The 17,762-nt window shown below is 41.1% G+C and overlaps 1 protein-coding gene across 4 annotated transcripts in view; it reads right to left on the reverse strand.

Annotated features, from left to right (window-relative positions):
- GIT2 (GIT ArfGAP 2) overlaps nt 1-17,762 on the reverse strand; it is a 121,954-nt gene that overhangs the window by 28,600 nt on the left and 75,592 nt on the right. For 3 of the 4 annotated variants that reach the window (XM_073582642.1, XM_073582640.1, XM_073582639.1), the window contains exons 13-14: nt 16,412-16,554; nt 15,447-15,596 (exon numbers count right to left, since the gene is read on the reverse strand). In XM_073582642.1, the coding sequence (XP_073438743.1) occupies nt 15,447-15,596; nt 16,412-16,554 (293 nt within the window). Of the gene's footprint in view, nt 1-360; nt 1,575-15,446; nt 15,597-16,411; nt 16,555-17,762 lie in introns of those variants that run through there. The other variant, XM_073582641.1, reaches the window with a different exon arrangement.

Here is a 17,762-nt window from a genome sequence, read left to right on the forward strand (position 1 = left end):
GATAAAACACTCATTTTATCAATACTGCAGCAAGCAGCCAGTAAGTGACACATCATTGGAATCTGGGTCTTTTCTACATTATACTGCTCTCGGATGAGTACCAAAAACATGGTGGCAGATTCCCTTTAAGCCAGCAGTGACATAAAGCAACCAAAAGTATAACCCCAGTCTTGTGTGTTAAGCAAAGCATGCTTAACGTAAATGCATACATCATGCAAAGTGAATTTTAGCTGAAATCACATGGAATCATGACACTATAGCGGTTAGTGACAATCTAAAAACATAGCATGGCACAGACATACAAAGTGACAAAAGATGGTGAAAACTGAAAGAATCGTTTTACTGGAATGCAGACAAAAATACTTTCAAATATATTTTATTAAGATGTAGACAGTTTGTACATTAAAAAAAGTTGTAATTATCTACCAATATATACACATTTAAGATTAAATTTCAATAAGCCAAGAGAAAAAGGCCACTATGCCTGGACTATGTGGTGGTAGTGAAGTGTTAGACTAGTTTTACATTTGCGTTTGGAGGCGCAGCGGTTGCTCGTCGTGAAGCTCCGCCCCTGCCATGCCTCCTCTGGTCAGCTCCGCCTATGGGCGCATGTGGCATGCGTACCCTATCTTTAGCATTGGGTACACAAGCAGTGCGCAGGTATGCGTCTGCCGCCGCATGCGTCCATCCAAGCCACAAATATAAACTCGTTTGCCACAATATAGTGATTGGTAGATGAGAAGAGGAAGAATACTATGGGATGCAGGAAAGTGAGGGCATTGCACCTTGAAGAACCTGCTCGCTCAAAAAACATCAAAAAGTTATGGAGAAGTTTATAGAAGGTATGGGAGCATGGTAGTTTCACATTTACATAGGAAATCAGGAAATAGTCCCAATCTAAACATTTTAAAAAGGATCCTCAAACATAACACGAACAGTCTCTTACCAAATTGTCTGGCTGGGAAATATTCTTTACATCCACATTTGTGTAGGAAAAAAATGAACATTTGATTTCGTTACCCAATAGCAGCAGATAGAAAACTACAACAGGAAAATAACTGTAGGCTTAAAATCTAGCATTTCTGCCTGTATATTTGATGGTCGTTGACGAGTATAATGGAAGATTTTACATGCACAAAGGTCAATAACTAATGTCCTGCCGGCGTCCGGGGATTGCATAGAACCGGTACGTGAGATTAGCCAACGTCGTCCACTTGTGCTTTCAAGGCTGCATCTTCAAAAATATTCCCAGGTAAAACATGGCTATGAAGACATTCAGGACAATGGGGATTGGATAAAAACTGCTGGGTGCGCTCTTTCACTTTTTTTTTTTTAAAGAGACAATAGGACTATATTCGTTTCCATAGGATTTCTTCTTCCATCCAAATAAAACTGCAATAAATGAGACCTTTTGGTACTAACGCCAGCCTCTATACACGCTTTTGTGAAAGATCGGTCTTACTTTTCCCAAATGGAGCCACCATTTAATAATTAGATAAGACTCATCCACTGCGGATTATTTGGCCATCAGGAAGAGCGGCTCATCTTCTTCACTGAGTCTCTTTTGCCAGTAACTGTGAAAGATTAGATACAGATCATGCTCCCAGTACATTCGCATATACATCACAGATGCTAACCCCTCTCGTAGCATTTAGAACGTAGCACCGAAGACCCCGCTTCCTCCAACCACAGAGTGATTGACAACATTTCCCATAAAATGTAGCTTACAAGGAGAACTGTCATTAAAAGGGGTTGTCCAACTTTGGTGATGATTTTTTTTAAATGTATTCATATGAAGCTAAAAAAAAAAAATATTTATTTTTGCAACTGGGTTTCATTAAAATGTTGCACTATTTGTCTTTTATAGCCTGTGAGGCACCGTATATTGCTGGCTGCAGAATGAGTTAACTGAGAATCTCTCAGTCTTTTTCTGATCAACTGATCTATTACCGCAAATTGCATCAAAGTTGAATATGCAGGGGAAACAAAAAAATACTGTGAAAGTCAAACCATGCTAAATTTTTAATGAAACCCAATAGCAAAAATTTTTGCTAAATTCTTCAAAATATGAAACAACCTCTTTCAAAGCTCCAGGTAGCATTTGAACAGGATGCATTACCTTTTTCTTTAAAGGGAACCGGTCACCAGGTTTGGCCGACGTGAGACCCGGCCATCACCTTTCAGGCCTGGTATACAGCATTATATAATGCTGTATATCTGCCCCCATCCCAACCTGTAAGACAAGAAAAATAACTTATTGTACCCGAGGGGTGTCACTGGTTTTGGTCGGCGCCTCCCTTCTTGCGATGCCATCCTCCTCCTTGCTTTGTGTGGATGACGTGTCACAGTCGTCCAGGCTGAGTAAGGCAGAGTAAAGTACTGCAGTGCACATGCGCCAGAGCTCTTTGACCTTTCCCGGCGCCTGCACACTTCAGTACTTTCATCTGCCCTTATCCGGGCTGATAGAAGTACATCAGGATGAGGAACAGGGGCGCGATGCCAGGGAGACTGTGTGGATGACGTAGGGACACGTCATCCACACAAAGCAAGAGGAAGATAGCATCAAAAGGTGGGAGGCACCGGACCAAGACCAGCTACAGGCGAGTATAATAAAAGGACTTTTTCTTGTCTTGCAGGTCGAGTTGGAGGCTTATCTACAGCATACTAGATTGCTGTAAATCAGGTCTTATATCTGTCAAACCTTATGAAAGGGCTGCTTTAATTTTTTTTTTGTTTTTTTTTACTAAATAAAAAAAGATGCTGATAAACTTACTTTTTTTAATGTGTTGCTAATAGAAGATTTTTCTCTCTTCCATTTCTGTACAAGGTTACTACTGTTTTTTGCTTATTGGACTACCAATGTAGAATCTAATCAAAAGTGTAATATACTTTCAATATTAAAATGTTTTTTTTTTCTCTGAGAAAAAAATGCTCTGAAATTAAGTCCATTAGATACAAGTGCCTCTCACAAAATTAGATCATCATCAAAAAGTTAATTTATTTCAGTTTGTTCAATACAAAAAGTGAAACTCATATTATATAGTGTGACTCTATGGGGTATTGTCAAGAGGAAGATGAGACACCAGACACAACAATGCAGACGAGCTGAAGGCTACTATCATAGCAACCTGGGCTTCCATAGCACCTCAGCTGATCGCCTCCATGCCACGCCGCATTGATGCAGCAATTGATGCAAAAGGAGCCCCGACCAAGTATTGAGTGCATTTACTGAACATACATTTTAGTAGGCCAACATTTCGGATTATAAAATCATTTTTCAAGCTGGTGTTATAAAGTATTCTAATTTACTGAGATGACGACTTTTGGGTTTTCATTGGCTGTAAGCCAGAATCCTCAACATTAACAGAAATAAGTACTTGAAATAGATCACTCTGTGTGTAATGACTCCATATAATATATGAGTTTCACTTTTTGTATTGAAGAACTGAAATAAATTAACTTTTTGACGATATTCTAATTTTGTGAGATGCACCTGTATCTTCCTTCTGAGGAACTTTTTGTCCACTGTTAAGACAGATCTGTCAAAAGGTACAGGCTAGAAGGATGGACTACAGAAAGTGGAGATGAATCCCTACAAGTTTGATGTTGATCTCGGCTTCGGATTACAGAACCTCCTGCTGTACAAAGCCTCAGCCCAGTGTACAGCTAGAAAACAACTGGATTCTTTTACATTATGCCTGGATCTGTCTGTGACTGTTTGCATCAGTGATTCACTTGGTGAGTGCTATTGCCTGTTGGTTTTTCATAGTAGATTAGCAGCCCAATTCTAATCTCCTCTTCCCTCCTCAAAGTTTTCTGTTTCCCTCCTCACCTTTACTTGACTTCTTGTTCCTTTTAGCACATCAGTGCAAATGTTTTTTACCCCTTACCCTCCCCCCTCCTGTGTTTTATGCAGTGGGAAAGCTGGACTAAAGCACTGCTCGCTTTACCCCAGTTTTTTTTTGCACTGCTTTGTATTCTGGTTGTCTTGCTGACTCATTGGATATTGATCAGTTGCTTCTAAAGAGCTGTGAGCAAGCTGGCTTACTGCTTCTAGCTTATGTGACCGGCGAAGATGAGGAGTGCTTACAAATTCATTCTAATAGATGATGTAACCAGTGCACTAAAGTTGGCCAAGATCACTGGAGTGTATTACTCTCTTCTGATAGCAGCCATATTTCTGTGCTACTTTGCTACTGATGGTGCAAAGGTAAAGTAGCATCAGCAGTGCACAATTCGGGCCAATGGCACAACGATGCTGCTGTCCCAGACTTTCAATCAAGCCGTTAACTGTCTGGGGAGAGATGCGCTCCTGGACAGACAATGTGTAACCAACCCTTTAAAATATAAGGATTTGGCTACCTGTATGTAGACATCACTACAAGGTAAACCTGTGGAAGCTAGAACTATAGGGACTATAGTTGTAGGCATTTCATTCTTTAGTCTCAAGTACATGGACATCATACAAGTCTGTATACCCTCCAAGGTACACTAAGCTATCACATGGCGTACACCACTTTCATGAGGTCCCACTGTAAACTTCTGTAATTTCCTGATATCGTGTGGAATCTTACAAAAGAAAATTGTGTTGTATTGCTTTGAATACTGTATTATAACTGAAGAACAGAATGGGGAAAAATTAGCAAATATTTTTGGATCCATTAAATTAAAAAAAAAATCAAACCATTTTGAAGAAAAAAAATTATACAATAAATAATAAAAATATATCAAAGTACATTCTATGCTACAAGTCTTTCCCAAAGTGTGATGAACATGTACATCACATGAAAAGTGAGGGTGTATGAAGCGGGTTCAGGAGTGAAAATTGCCAAATTGTGTCCAAAAGTATGAATATTTTATGTGGCCACCATTATTTTCAAGCACTGCCTTAACTCTCTTAGGCATGCTCTGCTTCAGTATGTCATAGTACATGTTGGCATTCATGGTTCCCTCAATGAACTGTAGTTTCCCACAGCTGACAGCACTCATGCAGCCCCAAACCATGGCATTCCCACCACCATGCTTGACTGTAGGCAAGACACACTTACCTTTGTATTTTTCACCTGGTTGCCACCACACACGCTTGACACCATCTGAACCAAATAAGTTTAGCTTGGTCTCATCAGAGCACTGGACACGGCTCTATTAAGCCATGTCCTTAGTCTCTCTTCAGCAAACTGTTTGTGGGCTTTTTGTGCATCATCTTTACAAGAGGCTTCCTTCTGGGATGACAGCCATACCAATTTTGATGTAGCGTGCGGCGAATGGTCCGAACCCGAGAGGCTAGCATCCCACCCCTTTAACCTCTTTTGAAAAGATAACCTCTAGATATGATGCTGCGCACGTGCACTCAACTTCTTTGGTCAACCATGGTGCGGCCAGTTATGAGTGCAACCTGTCTTGTTAAGCCGCTCTATCCCTTGCAGCTCAGTTTCATGGTATTGGTAATCTTCTTATAGCCTAGGTCATCTTTATGTAGTGCAACAATTATTTTTTTAAAATCCTCAAGAGTTCTTTGCCATGAGGTGCCCTGTTTAACTTCCAGTAACCAGTATGAGAGCGATTACACCAAATTTAAGACACCTGCTCCCAATTCACACGAGAGCTTGTACCACTAATGAGTCCCATTAGTCACCCCTTTAACACAAAATATCATGCTAGGTTTTAAAGAGACAAGATCAATCTGCATGTATGTTCGTTGACATGCTCAATCAATATACAGTTGTGGCCAAAAGTATTGACATCCCTGCAATTCTGTCAGATAATACTCAGTTTCTTCCTGAAAATGATTGCAAACACAAATTCTTTGGTATTATTATCTTCATTTAATTTGTCTTAAATGAAAAAACACAAAAAGAATTGTCCTAAAGCCAAATTGGATATAATTCCACACCAAAAATAAAAAGGAGGGTGGACAAAAGTATTGGCACTGTTCTAAAAATCATGTGATGCTTCTCTAATTTGTGTAATTAACAGCACCTGTAACTTACCTGTGGCACCTAACAGGTGTTGGCAATAACTAAATCACACTTGCAGCCAGTTGACATGGATTAAAGTTGACTCAACCTCTGTCCTGTGTCCTTGTGTGTACCACATTGAGCATGGAGAAAAGAAAGACGACCAAAGAACTGAGGACTTGAGAAACCAAATTGTGAGGAAGCATGAGCAATCTCAAGGCTACAAGTCCATCTCCAAAGACCTGAATGTTCCTGTGTCTACCGTGCGCAGTGTCATCAAGAAGTTTAAAGCCCATGGCACTGTGGCTAACCTCCCTAGATGTGGACGGAAAAGAAAAATTGACAAGAGATTTCAGCGCAAGATTGTGCGGATGTTGAATAAAGAACCTCGACTAACATCCAAACAAGTTCAAGCTGCCCTGCAGTCCGAGGGTACAACAGTGTCAACCCGTACTATCCGTCGGCGTCTGAATGAAAAGGGACTGTATGGTAGGAGACCCAGGAAGACCCCACTTCTTACCCTGAGACATAAAAAAGCCAGGCTGGAGTATGCAAAAACTTACCTGAAAAAGCCTAAAACGTTTTGGAAGAATGTTCTCTGGTCAGATGACACAAAAAGTACAGTTTTTTGGGCAAAGGCATCAACATAGAGTTTACAGGAGAAAAAAAGAGGCATTCAAAGAAAAGAACATGGTCCCTACAGTCAAACATGGCGGAGGTTCTCTGATGTTTTGGGGTTGCTTTGCTGCCTCTGGCACTGGATTGCTTGATCGTGTGCATGGCATTAAGAAGTCTGAAGACTACCAACAAATTTTGCAACATAATGTAGGGCCCAGTGTGAGAAAGCTGGGTCTCCCTCAGAGGTCATGGGTCTTCCAGCAGGACAACGACCCAAAACACACTTCAAAAAGCACTAGAAAATGGTTTGAGAGAAAGCACTGGAGACTTCTAAGGTGGCCAGCAATGAGTCCAGACTTGAATCCCATAGAACACCTGTAGAGAGATCTAAAAATGGCAGTTTGGAGAAGGCACCCTTCTAATATCAGGGACCTGGAGCAGTTTGCCAAAGAAGAATGGTCTAAAATTCCAGCAGAGCATTGTAAGAAACTCATTGATTGTTACCGGAAGCGGTTGGTCGCAGTTATTTTGGCTAAAGGTTGTGCAACCAAGTATTAAGCTGAGCGTGCCAATACTTTTGTCTGGCCCATTTTTGGAGTTGTGTGTGAAATGATCAATGTTTTGCTTTTTGCTTCATTCTCTTTTGTGTTTTTTCATTTAAGACAAATTAAATGAAGATAATAATACCAAAGAATTTGTGTTTGCAATTATTTTCAGGAAGAAACTGAGTATTATCTGACAGAATTGCAGGGGTTTCAATACGTTTGGCCACAACTGTACATGTCAGTTACACACAGGTTAGGCTAGTTTCACACTAGCGTTTTTTAGCGCTGCGCTTCGTGCGCAATAGAAACGCATGCAAAAAACGCATCATACGTTTGCTTTTTTTAGGCGCATGCGTTTTAACTAGTTTCTAGCCATGTTAACGCTTAAAACGCATGCAATTTTAAACGCAGACGTGCGCATGTCCAAGCGCACGCCTGCGTTCCCATAGACTGTAATGTGATTTTTTTGCACATTCCGTGCGCATGCGTTTTTTTGACACAGGTCGGACGGACCAAAAACTCAACAGGTTGCGTCCGGCGTGCCTAGGCAAATACTACAAAAAAAACGCATGCGCACAAAAACGCATACGAACGCGTGCAAACGCTAGACCATGTGCCCCCATGTTAAAGATAGGGGCTGCGCTAAAAAACGCTAGTGTGAAACCAGCCTTAAGCCTTTATCCATCTTACTAAATAAAATGTCTCTATTTATAGTGAGACGGATCAAGGCTTAACCTGTGTATAACTGACATTTATTCTGACTCGCATCTCAACTAACATAGATGCAGACTGATCATGTTTCTTTAAATCCTCTTTTAACATTTTTTTTGTTATTGATACATTGTGACTGGGGAAATGTTGATAATTGTATACATGTTTAATGAGCTCCGATATTGTCATAAGGCTCCTCCCTGCTCTGCTGACCTTCTGACCCTACTCTACAAGCAAGGGCGTAACGACCGCAGAGGGTGTGACTGAGCCCGTGGATTCAGGCGGCCCACTGGACGCTCATTTAACCAAAATGTATGGCAACGAAGAGAACTACCAGCCCCCAGCAACAAAATCGCTATTCACGCCAACAGTCATTAAGAGGCCAGAAGCCAACGTAGACATGCTCGTCCTAGGCGGCGCATGACGTCAGTGCCATATGCCAAACCAACTTCTCTGTGCCGGTTATGGAGCTACGGGGTAGAGGACATTGCATGTTGTGTTATCGACAAGAATTGTTTTAGGGTTTTTTGTGTTTCAAAAAAGTAGCAGGACAGGAGACATTATTAATCCAAGGGGCCAGGACGGAGGACATTACTACAAGATGGGTGACACTAATACAGGCAAGGGGATAGAATTGAGAAAATAGTAATGAAACAGGCCAGGATTGGGGACATTATTAAAGAATGGGGACAGGATGGAGAAATTACTAATGAAATAGGCCAGGGATGGGTGACATAATTACTGTATGGGGCAAGAATAAGGAACATCCATTATTGGTTTACGGTAGAATGTAAAGACCACAATTACTATATATGCCCAGTTGGGGAACCATATTACTGTATGTGGGCCAGAATAGGGGACACTATTACTCCAACATGGGGGTGATCAATAATATTCCCCATTGTGGGCCATACATTATTAATTTATGGAGTCACAATATGGTATGGTCCAATTGTATGAAGACATAAAAGATGGACGCTATTACTTTATTGGGGCAGACATGCTGTACACTACACTACTGTATTGTTGCCACTGGGGAGGGGGCATTACTGTTGTACTTGAGAACAAAAATTGATATTACTACTGAATAATGCCACAGAGAGGAATGTTAATATTGCATGTGTGCCACAAAAAGGGACATAGCTTTAAAGGGGTTGTCCGGTCAAAACTGAGAAGTCTGCAGTCACTCTGCATGACTGCAGATCTACAAATCCCCCCCGTACACACTGTGCGCCGTGGGGATTCGCCAGTTTCAGAAGGGGAATGGAGAATATGTGTTAAACATACCCCTGGCCAGTACCAGCAGCCTCACTCTCCATACACTTGATCAGGGCTGGAGTTTCCAGTGTCGGATCACTAAATCATCATTATTCAACGAATAACGGTGATCATAAAAAAGTGTGCCGGCTGTTTCAATGATTTCCCTCTTCTCACATGATATAAATGTCAGAGGAGAGAGAAATGACCATGATCCATCCACCTGGCCCGGTGCCATCTTCCTGTTAAAAAAAAAAAAATGGCGGGCGCATGTGCAGTGCGTCCAATGAAATCTGCCATCCTGTACCCGGCAACAATAGGAAATTTTTCCTATTGGTTCCCTTTGATCACTGTGATAGATCCTATGACAGTGATGAAAATAAAAACATTTTTTTTTCCCATTCTTTGGGCTTAGGGTAAGAGCTGTGTTAAGGTTGTGTTCAAGTTAGGTTTGGGATTAGGGTTGGAATTGCTTTTTTTTTTAAATTTTTTTCTCAAAATTAAAAAAAAAAAAAAAATGACAATATGACGGCTAGTGTTGAGCGCAAGTGCTCGCTACTCGAGTTTGCATCAGGTGCTTGGGTATGCAGTGAGTATCGTGGATCCCCGCATGTTTTTTTGGGGTGTCTAAAAGCCACGAAACATGCGGAGCTTGTCACTCAAGCACCCGCAATATTAGGTTGCATACCCGAGCACCCAATGCAAATTGGAGTAGCGAGCATTTGCGCTCAACTAATAACATTAGGTTGTCGTGTTGAATATGTCATCAAATTCTGTGTTGTACCTGTGGGTTCAAAAAGCTCACTATACCGCTGGATAAAATCTTTGAAGGGTGTGGTTTCCAAATTGGGGTCACTTGTGGGGGGGGTTCTACTATTTAGGCACATCAGGGGCTCTCCAAATGCAACATGGCGTCTGCTAATTATTCCAGCAAATTTTACATTCCAAAAGTCAAATGCTGCTCCTTCACTTCCAAGCCCTGCTATGCACCCAAACAGTAGATTTCCCCCCACAAATAAGGAATCATTGTGGTAATGTCTAGAACCAAAATTAGAAAAATATATATGGACCTAACTGTATTTTGTTGAAAAAATGAGAAATCGTTGGTCAACTGTTAACCCTTATAACTTCTTAACAAAAAAAATATGTTTCCAAAATTGTGCTGATGTAAAGTAGACATGTGGGAAATGTTAGTTATTTACTATTTTGCGTGACATGACTCTCTGATTTAAGGGCATAAGAGTCAAAAGTTTGAAAATAGTGAAATTTTCGCCACATTTCCGTTTTTTCACAAATAAATGCATGTCATATCGAAGAAATTTTACCGCTAACATGAAGTACAATATGTCACGAAAAAATAGTCTCAGAATCAGTGGGATACTTTGAAGCGTTCCAGAATTATAACCTCAAAGTGACAGTGGTCACAATTGTATAATTTGGCTTGGTCATTAAGGGGTTAATGTACTGTGGCTTTTAACCCCTTTCTGACATCAGACGTACTATCCCGTCCATGGGACCCGGGCCCCTATGCTCATGGACGGGATAGTACGTCTAGCGCGATCAGCGGCGCCCACGTGGTGAGCGCCGCTGATCGCGGCTGGGTGTCAGCTGATTATCACAGCTGACACCGGGGGTGAAAGGGAAGCATCGGCAGGGAGGGGGCTCCATCCCTGCTTCCCTGTGCCCTCCACAGCAGCGCAATGTGAAGCGCTGCTGCGGGGGGCTCTTTCCCTGCAGGCCCCCCGAATCCAAGATGGTGACGGGGGCCTTCGGGGGCCTGCAGGGAGCTGACTTCCTCAGTGCCTGCAAAGCGCAGGCATGAGGAAGTCTGCAGCAGTGCCTGTGACAGATCGCTGATCTGTCACAGTGATCTGCGATCTGTCACAGGACAGTGATGTCCCACCTGGGACTATGTAATAAAGTAGGAAAAAAAATAAAATAAATAAATCGCCAAATAAAATAGAAAAAAAAAAAAAAATATTCCCCCAATAAATCCCTTTTTAAATAAAAAAAACAAAACAATAAAAGTACACATTAGGTATCGCCGCGTCCGTAACGACCCGCCCTATAAAACTCTCCCATTAGTTAACCCCTTTAGCGAACCCCTTAAAAAATAAAAATAAAAAACGAAGCAAAAAATAATGATTTATTATCATACCGCCAAACAAAAAGTGCAATAACGCGCGATCAAAAAGACGCATATAAATATCCATGGTACCGCTGAATACGTCATCTTGTACCGCAAAAAACGAGCTGCCATACAGCATCATCAGTGAAAAAACTAAAAAAGTTATAGCTCGCAGAATAAATCGATGCAAAAATATCAATTTTGTGGAAAAAAATGATTTATTTATTTTCACGCCCGAGCGTTATAAACTTCTGTGAAGCCCTTGGGGGTTCAAAGTGCTCACCACACATCTACATAAGTTCCTTAGGGGGTCTTGTTTCCAAAATGGGGTCATTTGTGGGGGGTTTCCACTGTTTAGGTACATTAGGGGCTCTCCAAAGGCAACATGACACCCGCAGACCATTCCATCAAAGTCTGCATTCCAAAACGTCACTACTTCCCTTCTGAGCCCCGACATGTGCCCATACAGTAGTTTTCTCCCACATATGGGGAATCAGCGTACTCAAGACAAATTGGACAACAACTTTTGGGGCCCAAAATAAAAAAATTGGTGACTATTAGATAATGTTTGTGGAATAAATACAAATTTTTTATTTTCACGCCTGGGCGTTATAAACTTCTGTGAAGCACTGGTGTGCACACCACACACCTAGATAAGTTCCTTGGGGGGTCTAGTTTCCAAAATGATGTCATTTGTGGGGGGTTTCCACTGTTTTGGTACATCAGGGGTTTTCCAATCGCGACATGGTGTCCGATCTCAATTCCAGCCAAAAACGTCAAATGGCGCTGCTTCCCTTCCGAGCTCTGCCATGTGCCCAAATAGTGGTTTACCCCCACATGTGGGGTATCAGCGTACTCAGGACAAATTGCACAATAACTTTTAGGGTCCTGTTATTCTTGGGAAAATAAAAATTGGGGGTGAAAAGATCATTTTTGTGGAAAAAATATGATTTTTTAATTGTACCGCTGTACGTTATAAACTTCTGTGAAGCCCTTGTGGGTTCAAAGTTCTCACCACATATCTAGATAAGTTCCTTAGGGGGTCTAGTTTCCAAAATGGTGTCATTTGTGGGGGGTTTCCACTGTTTTGGTACATCAGGGGTTTTCCAATCGCGACATGGTGTCCAATCTCAATTCCAGCCAAAAACGTCAAATGGCGCTGCTTCCCTTCCGAGCTCTGCTTGGCGCCCAAATAGTGGTTTACCCCCCCACATGTGGGGTATCAGAGTACTCAGGACAAATTGCACAATAACTTTTAGGGTCCTGTTACCCTTGGGAACATAAAAATTGGGGGTGAAATGATCATTTTTGTGGAAAAAATATGATTTTTTAATTGTAATGCTGTACGTTATAAACTTCTGTGAAGCCCTTGTGGGTTCAAAGTTCTCACCACATATCTAGATAAGTTCCTTAGGGGGTCTAGTTTCCAAAATGGTGTCATTTGTGGGGGGTTTCCACTGTTTTGGTACATCAGGGGTTTTCCAATCGCGACATGGTGTCCAATCTCAATTCCAGCCAAAAACGTCAAATGGCGCTGCTTCCCTTCCGAGCTCTGCTTGGCGCCCAAATAGTGGTTTACCCCCCCACATGTGGGGTATCAGAGTACTCAGGACAAATTGCACAATAACTTTTAGGGTCCTGTTACCCTTGGGAACATAAAAATTGGGGGTGAAATGATCATTTTTGTGGAAAAAATATGATTTTTTAATTGTAATGCTGTACGTTATAAACTTCTGTGAAGCCCTTGTGGGTTCAAAGTTCTCACCACATATCTAGATAAGTTCCTTGGGGGGTCTAGTTTCCAAAATGGGGTCGTTTGTGGGGGGTTTCCACTGTTTAGGTACATCAGGGGATCTCCAAACGTGACATGGCGTCCGATCTGAATTCCAGCCAATTTTGCATTGAAAAAGTCAAACGGCCCTCCTTCCCTTCTGAGCTCTGCCATGCGCCGAAACAGTGGTTCCCCCCACATATCAGGAATCAGCGTACTCAGGACAAATTGCACAATAACTTTTGCTGTCCAATTTCTCCTGTTACCCTTGGTAAAATAAAAAAAATTGAACCTGAAGTATTTTTTTTGTGAAAAAAAGTTAGATGTTCATTTTCTTTTTTTTTTTTTAAATATTCAAAAAAATTCCTGTGATGCACCTAAAGGGTTAATAAACTTATTGAATGTGGTTTTGAGCACCTTAAGGGGTGCAGTTTTTAGAATGGTGTCACTTTTTGGTATTTTCTATCATATAGACCCCTCAAAGTGGCTTCAAATGTGATGTGGTCCGTAAAAATAAAATGGTGTTGCAAAAATGAGAAATCGCTGGTCAATTTTTAACCCTTATAACTTCCTAACAAAAAAACATTTTGGTTCCAAAATTGTGCTGATGTAAAGTAAACATGTGGGAAATGTTACTTATTAAGTTTTTTGTGTGCAGTATCTCTGTGATTTAAGGGCATAAAAATTCAAAGTTGGAAAATTGCGACATTTTCAAAATTTTTGCCAAATTTCCGTTTTTTTCACAAATAAACGCATGTTATTTAAATGAAATTTTACCACTATCATGAAGTACAATATGTCACGAGAAAACAATGTCAGAATAACCGGGATCCATGGAAGTGTTCCAGAGTTATGACCTCATAAAGGGACAGTGGTCAGAATTGTAAAATTTGGCCCGGTCATGAACGTGCAAACCACCCTTGGGGGTGAAGGGGTTAATAATGGCCAGTATGGCAGTATTTTTTTTAGTTACTATGTGGTCAGGTCATGGTGTCGCAGTATTTATCCCTTGTAATGTATGCGGTATTATTGGTCTTGATATAGTGCATTTGGTTCAGTAACACTATGTTGTGATGATACATGGTCATTGTGTGGCAATATTTAGCCTCTTTTTGTGGCTTATTACTTGTATGTTAGTTATGGTATAGCAGACATGTTCAGTAAAAGTACGGTGGAACTTATTCTTTAGTGACAGTATGACTAAGATTTAGATGCAAGTCCCGGGTCAGAAACCAGCAAATCCCAGCAGCTTACAGTGCGTGCGCTGGGGGATTCATTGAGTGACTGCAGACTTCTAGATTTTGACCGGACAGCCCCTTTAAGTTATGTCACTGATTGCAAGGTTCTTATTATATGTACTGCATATGGCTATGACAGTTCTACTTCTCTCAGGCTTTTTTGTGTGGTTGGACCATTATTAAATGGTCATTCTTAAAAGCCTATCTAATAAATAGTATGGCCGGTATTCATCAAGGCTGGCATTGGTCACAGCGGTCTTAATGAGGGTTTGTGTTGGAGTGAGATGCCATAAGTCAGGAACTTGAGTAATATTTGTGGCATATGGTATGCCGCAGCTCGTCATAACTCAGTTGAGCATGCGTTCCTTGCTACACCCATTTTTGGCAGAACTGGGTGAAACTTGAGTGAAAACGCCAAAAGTCAAACATTCTTTGTATAATTCCGTGATGCGCAAAGATTTGGCGACTTTTCTAGGCATTATACGCCATATTTCTGGCATAATAACTTTGATGAATAGTTGGCTTTGTTTAAGTGAGGCGGATTTTTGCATTCAAATTTTTGATTGCTGTGAATACCCTCCATTAATTGTCTCTAGTTGTTGATTTCTGGGAAATATCTGTACATAAAGCTGAGTGAGTGTGAGTGTGTGTGTGTGTGTGTATCAAGCCACGCCCACTACACATAGCCCCCCACCACTGGGAGATGGATAGAGGAGTTGCAGAGGGAGAGAGCGGGACACAGATGGAGAGCGGAGCTGCGGAGGGATAGAGTGGGACGGCAGTTATTTACTATGCCCGGGCAACGCTGGGCTCTTCAGCTAGTTTAACAAAGGATTAGGTTCCATTTTTAATATATTGGTCATACCAAGCAGATCCCTCCACTCTTCCTATAGTAGGACACATGAACGCTGATCACAGTGCGCATACAACCCCTCTACTTTGCTACACAATCTAGCAGCTAATGTACTTGCTTCGGTCAGACTTTCAATGTAAGCCCCTATTTCTAGAGAGCCTTGCAGAATATCTACTGTTTTCAGCTAAAGGGGCCAAGAAAACAAATCCAAATGAAGACGACCGCAATACATTCTCATCTTACTATACGAATTAATGTTAATGGAAATAGATGGTGCGGTGCGCATGCAATGGAAACACGGTTAAGTAGGGCTGGAGAGAATTATATCTGCGAGACATTTGTACGTATAACACCTTTTTAATAATTACCTTTTTTTGCATTATCCGAAGCTCATCACTGAGATTGCTATTAACTTTCATTAACTGTTGAATTTTGGCTTCTGATGCAGTCAGGGCGTTCTTAACTTCCAGAAACTCTTGTACCGTAAATGTCCCATCAGATAAGTCCGATTCCAAACTCTGGAAACAAGATGAATATATATGTAACTGCTATACGCCAAGAGCTTATTTTAATAAGAATTTCTGTGGAGAATAAAGTGGATGAGTCACAAAATGACAATACAAAACATCTTACACTATTAGACAGATGGCTTAGACTTGACGGAGCTGGCGTTGTTACTTTGAAAATTCAAGTCAGAATGGCTGTATAATGCTTTATGAAGGTTTCCACTCAGTCTCCACCAACCTAGTCTGAATGTTATCTCCTCAATGTCTTTCCTGCTGCAGAGATCTCACACTGCTCAGCATAAGCTTCAGCTGTCAATCAGGCTGCTTGGTTGGAGACTGATTACACTTGGATTCTTAAGCCATTTTATTGCTAGACTAAAAATGCTCATATTAGGATTGTACAGCCAATCTGATACTCATTTACATAATAAGTACACCAGCTTCATCAGGTCTAGTAGATCAATTTACCAGACCGGGTGTCCCGGGTTTCCAACCCCTGCTCACGGATTTTCCATGGTGAGGAGTTTGCATGGAGTGAGGTTTCCGTATACTTTAAGTAGAGAAGGAACAAAAGGAGCCCAAATATAAGTCATCAACAGGTGGAGAATTATTATACGTATACTCTGGGCCAATAAAACATATATGTGTTTATTCATATATGGATTTATTGGGAAAACCATGTCATAAGTTACCAGAACTCTGCAAAATAAAATAAAAACTAGGCAAAACACATCAGCAACTCAAACCTTTCTGTTGTGACAATTTGGTGCAGTCTATAACAGTAGTTATTATACAATTCTCCACTATTATATACAAGATAAACATACCTTTTCCCTAACAGAACTGGGTGGAACATTCTCAAAATCGGTTTCTTCATCAGACGCGACGCTATCGTAGTCAGGCTGGTCGTTATCTTGGCTTTCAATGCTATGTTGATTGCTTAGACTTTTTAAGACCAATTCCACATTATCTAGAATTGAAAGTATATAATGTAATATGGGAAACAAAGAGAAGCGATGCCCCGCTACAAAACGCTAGGAACGGTGTTGGGAGAACAAGGAGGTGAATGTAGTTCTTGCAGGATTGCCATAGCCCTATCAGCTCATTCTGGTGGGTGCCGAGAGTCAAACCCCCAATGAGATGATACTGAGGACCGAGCCTAAGGAAAAGTCCTGGAAAACTCCTTGCTACTTGTTTTAGGAGATCACATACAGTCCCAATAAATACATTTACATTTGTCGGTGTAATGTGGAAAAGTTTAAGGGGTACTAATACTTTTTCAAGGCACTATATTTGGCATATATTGACTGTGTTCCCCCACCTCTGGCTTACTACTGCAGGTGTTCAACATGCAACACATCCCCGACTCAGAAATTGTATTACTGAATTCAGGATTGGGGCGCGTGATGAAAAGGCAGAATGCTGGGCGTTGAATGTGACATGGCAGCTAATTTAATAATTTTACAATTTTTGTTTTCTTCTGTAGAATATTTCAGTATCGACTGCCCAGAGTCTTTACTGCAAATCGATCAAAGGGGGGGGATAAGAACAACAACCCCCAAGCTCCTGCACACAGTAGAGGATTGAATGATACAATACTCCTAATGCAATCAATACGAGTCGCTATTTGAGCCTCACAATGCATCTCCTATTGATTTACTTTACATTACACGGTCAGTTCTGTGCAATCTACAGGAATCTAGGAGAAAGAGCACAAACTCGGTTTTCTCTCCATTATGTGCGCGCCGTACAGTCTGTGCTGCAATATCTGCAGAAGACCGGGAATAAAAACAATTACGTTAGGAAATCATTCAACATTGCGCCCGCTGCCAGAAGTTTTGGGTTTTATTTTATTTTTTAAGAAAGAAATATTAACGAAACCAAAAACACTTACATAAGTGTAATATGTAAGTGCATATAGGTGCACATATACACTGCAGTCATTAACAAATATATTCTAAAATAAAAAAAACAATGCACTGTAAAAGTTCTGTAGTTAATTCCCTAGCTGCAGCGCTTGCTTCACTGTGTTCTCACTCTCATTCAATACAATATTCGAATTTCAGAGCAAACACAACACATTCAAGCGGGGGTGTCAGAGATCATACTTACCACCCCCCCCCCCCCCCCCGGCACGGTCTCTGCAGCCCCCCTGCTTCTCAACTGTCTCCCTTCCTG

The sequence above is a fragment of the Dendrobates tinctorius genome, unplaced genomic scaffold, assembly GCF_039654945.1.
Source record: "Dendrobates tinctorius isolate UK_male_01 unplaced genomic scaffold, ASM3965494v1 ptg000073l, whole genome shotgun sequence".
NCBI lineage: Eukaryota > Metazoa > Chordata > Amphibia > Anura > Dendrobatidae > Dendrobates > Dendrobates tinctorius.